Source organism: Aulonocara stuartgranti (genome assembly GCF_965226115.1).
Source record: "Aulonocara stuartgranti genome assembly, chromosome: 23".
NCBI classification, from domain to species: Eukaryota; Metazoa; Chordata; class Actinopteri; order Cichliformes; family Cichlidae; genus Aulonocara; species Aulonocara stuartgranti.
The window spans coordinates 21,087,503-21,104,886 of record NC_138958.1 but is presented as its reverse complement, the minus strand read 5'-3'; the positions used below and the strand labels follow the sequence as shown (position 1 = coordinate 21,104,886).

The 17,384-nt window shown below is 43.0% G+C and overlaps 1 protein-coding gene across 7 annotated transcripts in view; it reads left to right on the top strand.

Moving 5' to 3' along the window:
* agap1 (ArfGAP with GTPase domain, ankyrin repeat and PH domain 1) overlaps positions 1–17,384 on the top strand; it is a 188,034-nt gene that overhangs the window by 154,334 nt on the left and 16,316 nt on the right. For all 7 annotated transcript variants that reach the window (XM_082524688.1, XM_082524689.1, XM_082524686.1 and 4 more), the window contains 3 exons: positions 5,699–5,853; positions 6,421–6,511; positions 8,272–8,494. In XM_082524688.1, coding sequence (XP_082380814.1) covers positions 5,699–5,853; positions 6,421–6,511; positions 8,272–8,494 — 469 coding nt within the window. The remainder of the gene's footprint in view (positions 1–5,698; positions 5,854–6,420; positions 6,512–8,271; positions 8,495–17,384) is intronic.

Sequence of the window (17,384 nt, the reverse complement as noted above, 5' to 3'; positions counted from 1 at the left end):
GGACGCAGAACACAATGTGCTGTTTAAAAAAAAAAAAAAAGCATGCAAAATTGCACCAAAAAAATTCAACTAAACAGAGAGGCCGTGAAAGGTGAGCCGCGTTGTAGCGAGGGACCACTGTATTGCTTGCATCTTTTTGTGTTAATTTTTTGGACATTTTGTTATTTTTATGACACTTAAGTAATATTACATATTTATTAACATTTACTAACACTAACAGCAATTTCTTTGTATTTTACAGCAATTTTAGTTGTAGTTCAGAGATTTTTATCATCTTTTTCCAATTTATGTTGTCATTTTATTCCTATTGCTTTTTTTCATAATTTTCTAAAATATTTCTCAGGGAGTTCATTCCAAACTAATATAAAATAATGTTATTATTTTATTGATATTTTCTTATATTTTTAAAACTTGTTATATTTTCTCCTTTTTTAGAAGACAATGTGAACATTGAACACTTTTATTATCCTCTGCCCCTCGGCCCGTTTGCAAATTGAAGCTGCACATTCTCAGCATTAATTAAGCTTCATTAATGTTAAAGGTAATTAATTTTAGTCCTTGCACTTACATTTTACTTCTAGCTCCTCACCCTGGATATAAAGCAGCTAAAAGCTCGACGTTTCATATTTGACCTATTGAATATAGTTTCCATTTCTAGTTTCTATCATAATATAATCCAGTGAATATCTTTTGGTCTCCACCTCCTCCTGAGCTCTGACATCCTGTTTCTTTTAGCTGTTGGCTGCTCAGAGAACTGAAACTATGAGCTAAAAGAGACTAAAAAGCTCCACAGAGTAATTTTTCTACCATGCTTTAAGATTAGTGTTGCTACTGAGGTCCAGGCAGGGGTTTCATAGTAAAAGTGGGTGGTGGGAGTGGTTCTTTTCCCCCCTGATTTTATTCATTAGCGGGCTTAGTGCGCTGGGTCAGCATGCAGCATTTAAATCCAGAAACACCGTTTAATTTACGCTGCAGAGAGGCAGAGCCTTTCTGGATTGTTGGTTTCCATAATTGTCAAGCAGCCTCCACCCCTCCCCTTCCCCCTGAAAACAGAGAATCATGGGAATTTAATTATGATGGGATTCTGGCTCTTGACCCTGCAGGGCTGAGGCGGTGCTTGATGGGTGAGCCGTCATTTAGAACGAAGAGGCACCCGGTGTTCACCCAGGAGCTCCGAACACCTCCCTCCCTGCATTATGTACAGTTTGCCCTTCATCAGACACACGTTCATACGCAGAGCTTCGACTTCCTCTGGTCTGAAGATAGTTTGATGATGGTAGCACCCGCTCTGAAGTCACGCAGTGTCCCCGTAAATCATGAAGGACAGCAACAGGTGCTCCTAAAATAAAACTCATGTTTTTATGCAATCAAGTTAATAATCAAAGGTCAATAAGCTCCAGGCTATGAATCAGGATCGAGCACTGTGTGAAACTCTGGATGTTTTTCTATGTTTTTGGAGGTTTAATTTAGTTTAAGTGAAATTATTATAAGTGCTTTATCTTCAATATTTCTCGTAATAATCTGGGGCCCTTTTTTCTATTTTTTTCCTGCTTTTTGGGACAATTCTTCTTCTTAGACACCAAAATAAATGTTTTCCATAAAATGTATTTATATTAATGTATCTTTTAAAGAAAAGTAAAAAAGGGTTTTTTTGACACCTTTTTCTGTCATTTTGTTTTTAAATTCTTTAAAAAATTTTATTTTTCCAATTTTTTGTATTTTAAAAAAAGTTTTTTTAAATATATTTTTTAGAAATATTAGTTTGACCAGTGTTTTCTTCCTCTTTGTATATCATTTTACAGATTTTGTTTATTAATGGTTATTAATATAAAGTAACTGGAATTTTTTGTCTAGCTTTCTTCAGATTTTATTTATATTTTTCAAACAAGTTTTCAGACATTTGTGGGGTGAATTTTTCTTTCCTTTAGCTGCTTTTTGAACATTTTATTATTCTCAACTCATTTTCAGTTTGGACCTGCAGGTTTTAATTAGGCTTCATTAATGTTAATGTTGATTAATTCGGTCACTTCCTCTAAAAACTTATTTCTGGATCCTTTCCCAAAAACATCACCTGGAAAAAAGCAGCTTGAAGCTCCACTTTGGTAAAAATGTCCAGCTTTTTTCCACTGTGAGAAAACCTTTTATTAAATATTTTCCTTCACAGTTTGTCCCTCTCGTTTCACTGCTTTCATGAGAAAAGTTCAGTCTCATCATTGTTTCTCTGAATCTCTGCGCTCAGCGGCTGGTTTACTGCACAGATCGGTTTAACCTTGATCCGTTAGCCGGCCCTTGTAAACAGTAGTTTTAATTAACGTGAGCTCATCCGACTCGGGCCGTCAGCTGCCTGCAGCAGCTCACAGATGAAAACGATCCTCGGTTATCTCTAGTAGAGAAACTTTGGAGAGCAAAGGTGTTTTCAATCTCTTCATCTGGAAGTGCGGGGCTTCCTCAGCCCGCCGTTCGCCTCGGGGCGCTTCCTTCCATCCTTACCTTCCGTCCTTCCTCTCCTCGGACAAGGCCATTGATTATCCAGAGCAGAGCCGGAGGGGAGCTTCGGCTCTGCTGCTCTGAGACGATCCCAATTAGCCAAATGACTGGAGTTGAGGAGGAGCAAATGGTTGTTCCCTGGCGGGCCGGCCGTGACCGCTCTCCGACTGATTAAACCCCTCATCATCATCATCTTCTTCTTCTGCTGCCGCCGCTCGTCATGAACGGCTGCTTCCAGAAACCCTCGCCCGTGTTGTGAGTGATTACCGAGCTCACTGCTGAGATTTTGTCTGAGCCCGACGCCGCGCAGGTTTGGATGGAGGAAAGCATTTCCGGGTCACACCAGCAGAGACGGTGGAATCCTGGGAATTATCAGGCACGCTGGAGGCCATCCTTTGATTAAGTGATTACCCGGTGTCGCCTCCTCTTCCCTGCTGATCGGGGTTAATTGTAAACAGAAGCTGCTTGTAGTCTGATCTGCTGTGGTGATGATATTCAGCCCCCCTCCCATCCCGTCTGTGCGCCCTAACAGTTTCCAAATGTGGCTGACATGTCAACGAACAAATGTGAACATCTGTGGCGAGGCATGGAAGCAGTCGTACAGAAACACAGAGGATTTTCAGCTCCACGAGGTTTACTCAGAAATCCAATCAAATTTTACAGGGAGTGCAGAATTATTAGGCAAGTTGTATTTTTGAGGAATAATTTTATTATTGAACAACAACCATGTTCTCAATGAACCCAAAAAACTCATTAATATCAAAGCTGAATGTTTTTGGAAGTAGTTTTTAGTTTGTTTTTAGTTTTAGCTATTTTAGGGGGATATCTGTGTGTGCAGGTGACTATTACTGTGCATAATTATTAGGCAACTTAACAAAAAACAAATATATACCCATTTCAAATATTTATTTTTACCAGTGAAACCAATATAACATCTCCACATTCACAAATATACATTTCTGACATTCAAAAACAAAACAAAAACAAATCAGCGACCAATATAGCCACCTTTCTTTGCAAGGACACTCAAAAGCCTGCCATCCATGGATTCTGTCAGTGTTTTGATCTGTTCACCATCAACATTGCGTGCAGCAGCAACCACAGCCTCCCAGACACTGTTCAGAGAGGTGTACTGTTTTCCCTCCTTGTAAATCTCACATTTGATGATGGACCACAGGTTCTCAATGGGGTTCAGATCAGGTGAACAAGGAGGCCATGTCATTAGTTTTTCTTCTTTTATACCCTTTCTTGCCAGCCACGCTGTGGAGTACTTGGACGCGTGTGATGGAGCATTGTCCTGCATGAAAATCATGTTTTTCTTGAAGGATGCAGACTTCTTCCTGTACCACTGCTTGAAGAAGGTGTCTTCCAGAAACTGGCAGTAGGACTGGGAGTTGAGCTTGACTCCATCCTCAACCCGAAAAGGCCCCACAAGCTCATCTTTGATGATACCAGCCCAAACCAGTACTCCACCTCCACCTTGCTGGCGTCTGAGTCGGACTGGAGCTCTCTGCCCTTTACCAATCCAGCCACGGGCCCATCCACCTGGCCCATCAAGACTCACTCTCATTTCATCAGTCCATAAAACCTTAGAAAAACCAGTCTTGAGATATTTCTTGGCCCAGTCTTGATGTTTCAGCTTGTGTGTCTTGTTCAGTGGTGGTCGTCTTTCAGCCTTTCTTACCTTGGCCATGTCTCTGAGTATTGCACACCTTGTGCTTTTGGGCACTCCAGTGATGTTGCAGCTCTGAAATATGGCCAAACTGGTGGCAAGTGGCATCTTGGCAGCTGCACGCTTGACTTTTCTCAGTTCATGGGCAGTTATTTTGCGCCTTGGTTTTTCCACCCGCTTCTTGCGACCCTGTTGACTATTTTGAATGAAACGCTTGATTGTTCGATGATCACGCTTCAGAAGCTTTGCAATTTTGAGACTGCTGCATCCCTCTGCAAGATATCTCACTATTTTTGACTTTTCTGAGCCTGTCAAGTCCTTCTTTTGACCCATTTTGCCAAAGGAAAGGAAGTTGCCTAATAATTATGCACACCTGATATAGGGTGTTGATGTCATTAGACCACACCCCTTCTCATTACAGAGATGCACATCACCTAATATGCTTAATTGGTAGTAGGCTTTCGAGCCTATACAGCTTGGAGTAAGACAACATGCATGAAGAGGATGATGTGGACAAAATACTCATTTGCCTAATAATTCTGCACTCCCTGTAACGCCGAGCTCCCATTACTGACTTTTCTAACGGTTTCTACTCACCTCATCATAAGAGATCTGAGGAAGACTCCAGCATGCAGCTGGAAGCTCACCTCATGAGTCATCTGAAGTTTGAAAAAAGCTTTGAAGAGCTAAAAAGTGGATCTTTTAGTCTTTGAACTCAAGAATTAATTCATGTTTATTTAACAGGAAGTGAAAATTGGTGAAGGTTTTCAAATCTAGTCTGAATATCCTGTTTATTCTAACAGTCGATACGTATTGATGTGGCTCAGTCTGTTAGCTCAGTTACTGTTTTAAAGATCAGCTGGAGAGGTCTGTTGGTTACTGCTCATTTCTGGTATTTTATGTAGTTTAGCTGTAATTTCTTTTCTAATTTTGTGACATTTTTTGAGGTTTTTATACATTTTATTGCAGTAAATCCCATTAGAACTGTCTCAGTGTGGAGACTTTATTTGAATTTACTAAAATGTGATTTTGAGTGAACGGTCCCATTGATGTGTGACTCTGCAGACATGTTGTCAAACCTCGCTGGTGCTGCTTTAAAAAGTGTCCTCGACCCTGAATCCACACAACAGGCTCGCACATACTTGATGTAATTGGCTCCTGATTGTCCCATTAACCTCTGAGGGGGTTCTGTGTAACAGATCCATATGCACCCCCCCCCCCTCCAGCTGGCCCTGATTGTAATGACTGGCCTCTCCTGCTAACATGTCTGCAGAGAAGAGGGCAGGATGGTCCAGGGACCCTTAATTTGGGTGATATCCTGGCTACAGGGGGCGGGGTCATGTAGGTCAGTAGAACAGGTGTCCTGTCAAACAACGTGAGAGAGAGTTGGTCGTTACAGCCCTCAGCTGAGCATCCACACGTTGTTCTTATTTTTAAATTCTGCTTGGCGACTGTTTGATGACGAAGCTTTTGAATCAAAATGGTCAGAGTAAGGTCAGGATGTGTTTTCATCTCTCCCTCTCTCTCTCTCTCTGACAGAACAAGAGGAGAACTTTGAGTTCACCATCGTGTCGCTGACGGGGCAGACGTGGCACTTTGAAGCCACTTCCTACGAGGAGCGAGATGCCTGGGTTCAGGTCATCGAGAGCCAGATCCTGGCGAGTCTGCAGTCGTGCGAGAGCAGCAAGAACAAGGTGAGCCGAGTTCTCCTGGAGCCTTTCAGTCTCTTCATCGCACCATTTTCACATTTGTCCACATCAGGACCAACAAACATGCGAAATCGCCCTTTAATGCACACAAACACACACATGCGCGTTCACTCACATAATTAGAAAATAGCAATTACTGTAGCTCACATTGAGCCTCAGCATTGCCATTTTCCACCTGCAGCAGGCGGCTGCGTCTCATTCGAGGCCTGATGTGTTTACGCCTCAGGCTCTCAGCCTTTTTATTGCCCTCCCACCCAAAAAGAAAGAAGAAGAAAAAAGACGCCGGCCCCCCCTCCCTTCACCAATTCCATTTGTGTATCGTGTTGTTCCTTCACTCTCCGACATTGATGCTCATAACCCAAAACAGCAGCGACTCACATATGCTCAGTGTTTTAAACATTTTTAGCCTAATTGAGAGACAGCGCTGTCAAGAACACAAGAGGTTGATCAGTGTTTAAATCCTATTTTTTTTCTCCCTCAAACTGTAAAGTAAACATTTAGTCAAGAAAAGACGTGAGCCAGAACTGTTTTTTTTCTTCTTCTTTGTTTCAGTCTCGTCTGACAAGCCAGACAGAGGCGATGGCTCTGCAGTCGATCCGAAGCATTCGAGGGAACGGTCGCTGTGCCGACTGCGACACACCGAGTGAGTACAAACCACCCACAGTGTCAACAAAACCTTCACTAACACAACCATTACCCTTCAGTTTACTTCCTAAAAATAAACCATCAGACAGGTCAAGAAAGATGATTCTTAGGGTTCACGCAAGAATGCCTTCTGAGTATCTTCTTAATGGTCAGAGTTAAACTAGACTGAAAGGATTAATTATGTGTAAATGTGACACCATCCAAGAATGGGTCCAGTTATTTCAAGGAGTTGCATAATTTAAGTCCAATTCCTGAAACTCCGTCCATCCTTTAGGTTGTTGTGCAGGATGTTCAGCCTCTCACTGTCCAACTTAGGCTACGTTCACACTGCAGGTCTTAATGCTCAATTCCGATTTTTTGATCAAATCCAATTTTTTCTGTCTGCTTGTTCACACTACAAATAAAATGTGACAGCAAACGCGCTCTAGTGTGAACGCTCAAAGCGGCACGCATGCGCAAAAAAAAGACGTCACACACAACGCACTCTGTTTAGACCCAAACCAAACAGTGTTATTTGAATGATGGCCGTTAATATAAAGACTTGTTTCGGACTTTACGTTTCCCAATTTTGCTTTAAGTTATAAAGTTATTTTGTTATTTACATATGGCCTAATAATGATCCTTATTGCTGTTTTAGAGAGGAGCGGTGCTTCAAAGGATAGTTGCTGATTTCTGTCAGAATCTGCAACTATCTATGTACTATGTACTTATACAGTACAAATAAAATGTTCACGTTTCTCCAACGTTGTCTTCCCAACACTTTCACTAACATCTACACGGGATGACCAGGAAGCGTTCACGATGTCTTCTCCAGTGCTGATAATTGGCGTCTGTCTTGTGTCACTGACGTAAAAGACGGATTTAATGCGACATGACCGTTCAAACAGCAGTCGCTTTCTAAAACATCAGATATGTATCGGATTCAGTACCACAAATGAAAGTGACCCAGATCCGATTTGAAAATATCGGATTTGTGCCGTTCACACTGTCATACCATGATCGGATATGGGTCGCATAGGGTCAAAAAAGTCGGATTTGATGCGCTTTTGCCTGCAGTGTGAACGTAGCCTTAGAGATGCAATCTCTCCCAGCAAGCAGGCCAATATTGTGAGCTTTTCTCAGATCATAATTCTTACAAATGTTCTTTTTGCCCATTTTTGAGACAATAGGAAGGAAGAATACAGTAATGCCTACATTCTTTCTTTATCACGTCACATTTAAACCGAAACCAAAAGAAAGAACTTAAGATATAAAATGACGGAGGTCATTTCCAGTTTTGTCCATTTGTTCCCGAATTAGATTTTTTTCGGATTTCAGTTATTGATTACAGACCAAGAAGGTCTGTAATGATGACCAAGGTCTAAAATTCTTCTAGCCTTGTTAGCCACCTTCTACCTACAAATAAAGAGCAATGATTGTCCGGTGCTGGCTTTTACCAACTGTTTAAATTTCATGTCTTGATCTTCCTCTGCAAACACAGTTTAAATAGCACTTTGAATCACCTTGTTGTTGAATTGTGCTATACAAATAAACTTGCCTTGCCTTGCCTTGCCTAAATAGATAAACTTCCTCATTGACCTTTAAAATAAAGGTTGTTTATCCAGAATTCTTACTTTTTAGGAACTCTTTTAATAATCTTTGTTTGTTATAACATATTTACATACATATTTATATACATAAACAATTAAACCGAAGTTCTTTTTTTTTTTCCCCAAAAAGGGTATATTGTCTTTAATAGAGTGAACTTGTCTCCTTCAGACCCGGACTGGGCAAGTCTGAATCTTGGGGCCCTGATCTGCATTGAGTGCTCGGGAATCCACAGGAACCTGGGCACTCACCTGTCCAGGGTTCGCTCTCTAGACCTGGATGAGTGGCCGCTGGAGCTCATCAAGGTGATGTCGGCCATTGGCAACGAGCTGGCCAACAGCGTGTGGGAGGCCAACGCTCAGGGACGCCTTAAACCTGGACCGGACGCCAGCAGGTAGGAAATGTAGAAAACATCTAAGGAAAAGAGTTTGGCTCCACTGGGAGGTTTGAATTGGAAGTGTAGTCTGAAGGAATGACGAGATTCTAAAGATGACTGTGGTTGTTTCTGGTGCAGCAGGAAGTGACAGGATTACATCGAAGCTACAGGGAATAATTTCTCATAATCTCTCATCTCTCAGGTCAGGGCAGCAGTCCTGACGTTGCTTATTGGTTGGAAGTACTACTGTTTTTAAATAAATAGTGAATAGACGAGGACCCAGACATGAGCCTTGTGGAACGCCATTTCTAAAACTGTCTCCAAGAGAGAAGACATTCAGCAAAAACTTTACTTCCTATAAAGTGAGTCATTGTTGTGCTAGATCTTAGATCTCATTTTTTGTATATTGAAAGTTGGATATCAGTGCAGTGCTGCTTGCTGCAGGCAGGGAGCAGTGTTTCAGTGTGTGGCTCAGCAGGGTTCACACTGAGTGTGTTGATATTGACAGAAATGTCACACAATAAAAAGCCCACCTCTGTGTGTGCACTGTCTTGTAGACTACAGGGGATAGTAACAAATCGGTGAACTTCAGCGTGACGTTGGTGTTGATCAGCATGTACCTGCATGTTTGTGTGTGTGTGTGTGTGTGTGTGTGCGTGCATGCTGTGTAATTATCGGATGCTGCAGCCCTGGGAAGCCAGCAGCCATCATAACAAATTAGAGCTGACTGCCATCCGCATGAAGATCGACTTCCCCGTCCTCCCCCCCTCCACTCGCCCCCCTGACGCTCATTAGTCAACAGAAGCACTTTATAATTACTCCCCTCCAACACACACTGATGCACACTCACTTATATATACACAAACATTTTTACCCTACATGCACCGAGACAAAACAAATACATGTAAACAAATGAATATTAAAAGCAGTGTTCCTTTAGTGAGTCCAGCTATCCGAAATATCTTCAACATGCCAACTCAAGCAGCACAACAACTGTATGAAAACTGTACACACAGCTATACTTTCTGCTGTGCTTTTTTGAGATTTAGTGCTTGTGTCACTTATTACTCGTCCTCTTAACAAAGGTTTAAATGTGTCAGACTTAATTGTATTAATTTCAGAGAAAATATAAATTCCTGATCGTGGACCCATCATCCTAATCAATTAAACATACATTGAGCTGAAACTGCAATGCAATCACAGTAACAAAATTTACAAAGTCCTTCATATTTTCAGCTAACAGAGAAACTTGAAGGATTTTATTCTTGATTACATTTATGCTTAACTAGTTTATGGTTTGGGGGTTTTTTCTGCTAAAAACAAAAGCAGACAAAAATATTCATGCAAGATCTTCACAGCCTAGTAATAAGACTTGAATCTCAGGTTAGTGTGCATGAGAAATCAAATTTTCAGTATAAAAACAATGTAAACGTACTCACAATAATTTTTAAATAACTACATTAAAGCCAAATTAATATCAGTAAGAATTAAAGTGATGCGAGTGAATACAGCACTTAAAAATATGTATACAATAAATCAAAATCCAGGTTAAAGTTGGACATAAAAACACAAGGAGATGCCTACAGTCAATATATTTGAGTTCAGCTTTACGACTGTATCTGCTTAGCTGAATACACACAACACAAAAACACACACACTCACTCACACTGAGCGATCCTTGGATATCGACGTGCCATTAGCCCTCCTCCATCAGGGCACTAATGCTTTTATTGTTGCTCATGTTCCTATTTATTTATGAATCTGAAGCATGTTTCCCCCTGAAGAGATTAGAGGAGGAGGTCAATATTATCTCAATTAACCCGCGACGCTCCACTGCAGCTCCATCTCTCTCCTCCCCTCTCTCCCCCATCGCTGTCCTGTCGATAGTATTTATCAGTCCATTCCTTAAGTGGCTCGCTGTTTGTCGTTTCCCCTCCATAAATCCTGGTTTTCTTTCTATCTTTACTCCTCCTCCTCTGATTTTTCCATCGTTTCTCCACCTCTGACTGCTATTTTTTACCCTGTGACTTCTACACCTTCTGTGACTGGCTTTTTTTAGTCCTGCATTTCACCTCTAAGATTACACAAAGGCTATTTTAACCCTCCCGATGTTAAAGCTGGAAACCTGTTTTGTTCTGGGCACTCAAAAATTACTCAAGATTTAATTATTAACCCTCTAGTAAGACATTCACCTAATAATTGTTTATTTTCCTATTGTATTGTACTATTAGTCTAAACAAAATAAGCAAATGAAAAGACACTTTTTCTAAATTATAAGTCAGGGTGTTGTGTGAAATTTTTACACTGATAGTGGCTACTATAAGGTTGTTTAACAGCATCTGTGTTTCCAAATCCACACCTGAATTTTTCTTAAATTTTCTCACAGGTTTTTTTAAACTTATGTGTATAACAGGATGTAGTTGAAGCGCTAAAATGCTGCCTTTGTCCCTCATCATAGTAGTATTTATCCATGGAGGGGTCTCTCACACGTTCCCTGAGACACAGTGGGAGGAAGGCGTGGAGCTTTTATGACAGCTTTATGGAGTGCCAGTGACGGTCTATGAAATGATATGTAGAAGCTGTGTCACCGAGGTTGCATTCACTCAACGCCTACTGCTCCTCTGAAATTACAAACCATCGCTGGGGTTACAGGCATGTAACTGCTGATAAATACAAACCAATACAGTCGCACTAAAAACACAAAACTTGTGTGGAGGGGGTTAAAAAACATCATATGCTTTGCTAACCATCAATGATATTTTCTTAGCCTTCAAGAGAGTATCAGCTGCATATAAATATAGTAGAAATTGATAATTACCTTGATTTGTCAAAGGGTGGTCTTGCTGGAGCCACTTAACATTATGTTTTATTCCTCTGGGCACCCATTTAGGTAAAATTTTTAACTGTTAGATTTAAATAGAAGTCCACAATAACATGGGGGAGAAGCTATTGAGAACTGGTACATATTTGCCTTCTCAGATCACACGATTCTGGCACAACTTCACTTCATGGAGAAGAGCAAGCATATAAAAATCCTGAAATTCTAACATTTGTGCTATGAAGAACAACTTCATTGCTTGACCAACATGTCCTGTCCTGTAGCCTTCGAAGGAAGAGTCGATCAGATTAATGAAATGTTGTAGTTAAACTGTGTAACTTCAGAAAATAGTGTAAATGTGGCCAGATTTGAGTTACACTCAAAAGTAAATAAACCTAAAATCGACATGAGGATGAGGAGTTGTGGAGCCCCACTCTGCTGTTGACATATTTACCATTTTTGGTATGGAAATGCATCTACTTACATCATTTAGTGGCTTAACGTCCTCTTGCATTGTGCACTAAATTACTGCAAATATGTGAAAACATCATCCAAATCATAAATCTCTCCACATTCAACAAGAACCGTGACTAAAACCTGTGTAAAAGAAGAGGAATTGGTTGAGGAACGAGACAAGGCCGGCAGAGGCTTTGTCCAGGCAGCAGGAGGGATGGGAGGGAGAGTAAGGGAAGAGGAGGTTGGGAGGGGTGGCTGATAGATGGAAAAATGCCCTCCCCTCGTGGTCTCTCAAGTGAGTAATAGAGGCCGAAATTTCATTTTGCAAGTGGCTGATTTAATGATCCAAAGGGTAATTAATGGCCTGATTATCTTAATGTTAAATATGGCCAGCAGCAATTACGCTGACCTCCTGTCTGTCAAGGTCTGGCCCCCCACTCTCGCCTCCCAATTAGGTCCTGTTTGGAGGTTTGGTGGGGGGGGTGGAGAGAAGGAGGAAGAGTGAGAATTAGAGGAAAGGAAAGGAATGGACGGAAGAAAGAGGAAGCGTGTAGAATGGCAGAACAAGAGGGAGGTACAACGAAAGGTGAGGGGAAGATAGGTAGAAAACAAAGAGGAGGCAGAAATTTGGAGGGAAAAAAGAAGTGATGCTGGGCGGAGGTTGGATGGATGAGAAGAGGAGGCGCATTAGTATGACCGTCAGTATTAAACTCCTCCATTTTTTTTCTCTCCTCCCCTCCTCTGTCAACTCCCCCGGTGGACCGGAGGGAGGAATTATGTTCGGAGAGATCGCGCCTCACCTCCGTGGCGTCGCCCCCCCATCCAATGAGATATGTGACAGGGCCGAGCCCCGCCATCTCCAGCTGTTGTCATCATCTCTTTATCTTCCCCGGTTCGTCCTCCTCCCCGCGCGTCTGCCCACAGCGACGGCTGGTCCAGGTCTCATTAACATCAGCGAGTCGCGGTGAGGATGAGGAGCGAGTACTGTCGCTGCTAATCGTTTTAGGGCTGGAGCTCATCGCGCCGAATGCAAGGTCTTGCCACGCCTGCTCAGCGCTGCAATGCTTCACAGTGAGGGGAGATACTTGTTGACGTGCGTCGCTCGCAGTGGCAAAGAAGGGAACAGGGCAGGTTGGGTACAGTGTGGATGAACACCAACTGTGCCAGCTCTGCTGCGCCAGAGGGATCCTGTTAGAAGTATTTATTTTCTTGCTGCTCACAAACCACAAAAAGGCTCCGTTGTCCTCTAAACGTTCCCATTAACCTCTGGCTGCCCCGCGGTCAGCCGTCATCACCTCAGCTGGCGTGGTCGCCCGGTGCCACGGCCCAGCTGAGGCCACCGCTGAAGGGGCTGCTAAGTTTGGGCTCTCTGCCCATCCTGGAGCACCCACAGGGGCCTCACAGGCTCCGTCGACACTGCTGCCGCAACACCCCGAGTCTCCGGTTCTCGGCGCCGCGGCTCATTGTTTTAATTACGTGTCAAGTGGCGCATCAACACCAGCACCTTAGGCCTGCTCGGGCTCAGCGTGTTAGCAGGCCTGAGCGGACAGCAAGTGACAGCACCGCTAATCCAAGCTCCTGGCCACTGGACTGGGAAGGTGATTGCTGGCAACATGGTTGGCGGCTCCCTCCCTCCCCCTCCACCGTTACTTCTCTCACGCCAACTGCTGACCTTTGGTAGTCTGTCGCAGAGGGTCAGCGTCTTCCCCTGTTTATGTACACACACACACACACACACACATCTGAGTATGCTCAAAGCCTGTGTTCATTGTTTCACTGAGATCTTCTGCTGAGATGGAGATGATAAACCAAACGCTGTCCAGTGCTTCCAGTCAGTTACCTGCAGCCATACTACCAGCAGTATATGCGCCTCTGAATCATGAATCATGGTGATATCAAGGATTCAAACAGGTTTATTATTACTATCAATTCACTGCTCGTTAACAGATTTTAAAAAAGAGTTTACGTCCTGCTGAAAGCCGTCACATCAGTTTTCAGTGTGAACAACAGGGGGAGGCAGAGGTATGTAGATGCTGGGGAGCCACACCTTAATTAGACAGTAGAAAAATGAGCATGAATGAGGTCGGCAAAAGGATGAACTCGCAGGGCCATGCATCGCGGTGCCGCCACGCACTTAACATCGGGGCCCGCATGACAAATGCGTGGCCAGTAATAATTCAGCAGCAGGTCTGTCGGCGCTGGGAGCCAGGAGAGGGGAAAGAAAAAGGGCCCTTTATGGGAACAGATTAGTCTTGTTCCCCCCTAAGAAAAGGCCAGCGCTAACAGATTTAAAATTAGACCGGGGGCTTTTAATCTGGACCGGGGTGCAGGTGCAGCGGGCGGCCCGACAAGGCAGCAGGATTGGGCTCAGGGGACCAGATGGGGCGACCAGGAGGAATGGGGCAGCCACATCACAACATAATTGCCCCCCAGGGTCAGAGCCAGTGGTGGGGAGGAGGGGACAGCCCTGCTTCATATCCCATAAAACCCAAACTGATATCCTCCACTCACACACACACCTCCCCCTCTCTACTGTGTGATCATAACACAGATTGGACTGGTGTGATTTGAGATGGACACATGCAGATCAGATGGTGATACAGGACGATTTGAAGTTATTAATTACAGCCAGTCACTGATGGAGGTCCTTAGCCTCCCTCGGGTGTCAGAGGTGTTTGCGGCCACCTCATTTTAATTCATGTTGGCGGTTCATGCATAAAAACACAAAAGATTATCACATATTTCTATTATTCATCAGCTCTTTTTAAGGAATAGGGGCAGTTTGAAATTTTTGTTAATTTGTTGTATGTTAGCCTCATTTTGCTACAGAAACTGCTGACTGACTGACTGAGTGCTGTTGAGCTTAGGGGCTCCAAACAGGGCCGAGTACAGCCTGCTCTGTTAGTGGACTTTTGGCCAAAGTATATGAGACTTCAGTTGAAATGTAGCATCGATTTTCTGAACCAAACTCAATCCAAACCCTAAACATTTGCCCATAGTTCAAATTTTCTATCATATTTAATTTGTTTACTGCAGTTTTTTGTTACTGTGTTCAGGTATGAATACCTGGAGGGAGGTAGTTTACTTGTCTGCCCTTCGTAAGTAATAGTATGAACTGATGGGCTGTACGAAGTACTTTGAACCCTAAATCAAAACTACTTTAGTCTAAGAGCTGTGAATTAGCAGAATAGGTCCAGACACCAAAGGCAGTGGAGTAAATGTGTTTAAAGAATGAGGCATCACACCTCCAACCCTGCATTTAGTGAACACCCAGCTTTGCCACCTGAACTACAGCCACCCTATTTAACATGCATGTGGGCAGAAGTGTCAGGCCTGAAATAGATGTCACCGTGTCTCCCATGAGGCCGGACTCACTCTGTATCCGTATGCATGCGTGGGATTATCTGCATACATGTGTGCTCGTGTATCCATTTGTGCAGATCGAGCCGGGCTCTGTTTCATCTGCAGCGGATAACTAGCTGATCCCGCCTACCATCATCTCTCTGTTATTATCTGCAGCCCCTGCAGATCCGAGGCGGCCCCATGGCCTGCATTTTAAACAGCACACACACCCGCGCGCGCACACACACACACACTCGCAGAGAGGAAGCCTCCTGACAGGCAGGGCCAGTGCAAACGTTGAAAAATAATTGGCCCCTACATTCTAATTCATCTGTAAAAGGGAGGCCTTGATTAAATTAGTCCTAATAGACATTATTTTGTACATGACTGCCCCGCCGCTGTTCGTAACCGCGTCCCCCGACTCGCCTAACAAGCCCTCCAATTTACTATTGACATTAAGCCTGCTGACACGAGCCAATCACCGGACCATTCATCGTTTGTCATCGCGGCGAGGTTATGCTAATGCGGGCTAAAAGCACAAACTAAATGCACATTCTTTATGCCTGAGTCATCAGATTAACCTCGCTGTCCTCTGCCCTCCCTCCCCTGCCTTATTTTAATAATGAAGAAATAAATAACGCTCTCCACATGCGTGACTCGGTCCGTCCTCTCAGCTCGCCGGATTCTCTGGGCTCCTGCTCGCCGTAAGCCAGCGGGGGCTGGCTCCTGGAGCAGAAATGAATCTGTGCGCCGTCGGTACGAGTCCCCCTTCCTCCCCGCTCCCCCTCCTCCCTTTGGCTAATTGGCTCAGTCGGCAAATTGCTCATACAATAAAGAAAAGGGAGAAAGGGGGTGGAAAAACTCGAGGACAGAGTTCTCCTCGCGTCGGCCGGTAATGTGTTTGGATTGAATGGGTTCACTGCGAGCTGCAGCCGGCTGGTAAACATTTCAAACACTGAGCCATGACGATACACTTAAGAAAAATTGTCCTCTTTTATTTGTGATTTGTGCTAATTCACACATTGTGTTCACATCTTTTAGAAGGAAGTGATTTGTTTGTGGTTTTCACTCATGCATTTAGTGAACGCGTTTTATGCCTCAGAAATGAAAGCAAAGCACAGAAAAGAGGACTTTGTTCGGGTGAGGAAAAGGGTTGGATGTTTGTCCAAGAAGTTAAATTCTCAGGGTATTTTTAAAGAGTTTGGATTTCATAAATATCTATTAAAATACAACAGACTTGTTCAATAATAGAATGGTAGGACTTGTTTCCATCAGTATTCCCACCAACAGAACATTGAAAAGACAAATGACCAACCGTATTCCTTAGATATTAAAATCTGAAGAATATAAATTGGACACAGTTACTGTGACATCACCCACTGCAGTGGTCCCCAACCATTTTTGCGCCACGGACCGGTTTAATGTCAGACAATATTTATATGGACCGGCCTTTAAGGTGTCTCGGATAAATACAACAAAATAAAACGATACCACAGTTTTTGTCTTGGTCGTATTTTGTAAATATAAGAATAAACGCGAATTCACTGTGTAATTGTGTATTATAAAAAAGTGTATTAGCAGCGTCCTCCTGAAATGCACCAAAAACATTGAGAGTAACATCCTCCTCTCTGCCCCTTAATGCTCGCTGGTACACAGCAAAATCTCCAGTGTTAAATTAACACTGGAGAGTGTCTATATGGGTCCACACCTCTGGGTGTTAAATACAACACTGTTGAGTGTTAAATTAACACTTTTGACAGTGTTATATGTTTAAAACTAGTCAGTTTTGAAGATTAACAATGGCTAACACTGAGCAGTGCTGATTTTCTAACACTGGAAAATAACTCAAAATGTTAGAAATATTCCAGTGTTAGAAAATCAGCACTGCTCAGTGTTAGCCATTGTTAATCTTCAAAACTGACTAGGTTACTTTTAAACATATAACACTGTCAAAAGTGTTAATTTAACACTCAACAGTGTTGTATTTAACACTCAGAGGTGTGGACCCATATAGACACTCTCCAGTGTTAATTTAACACTGGAGATTTTGCTGTGTAGCTATGGTAACGCCTAAATATTTATTTCAAAATAAAAGACCCAGGGAAACAGAGTTAACGATAAAAACCCTGAACACCATCAATTTCATCCCGAGCCTAAAATCTCGCGGCTGGGTACCAAACCGGTCCAGACTTTAGAGGGAAAACCAGCACACCGCAGACCACGGCCTCTCTGTGTGAGGATCTAAACGTATTCTACGCTAGATTCGACGCAGCGAACACCATGAGACCGGAC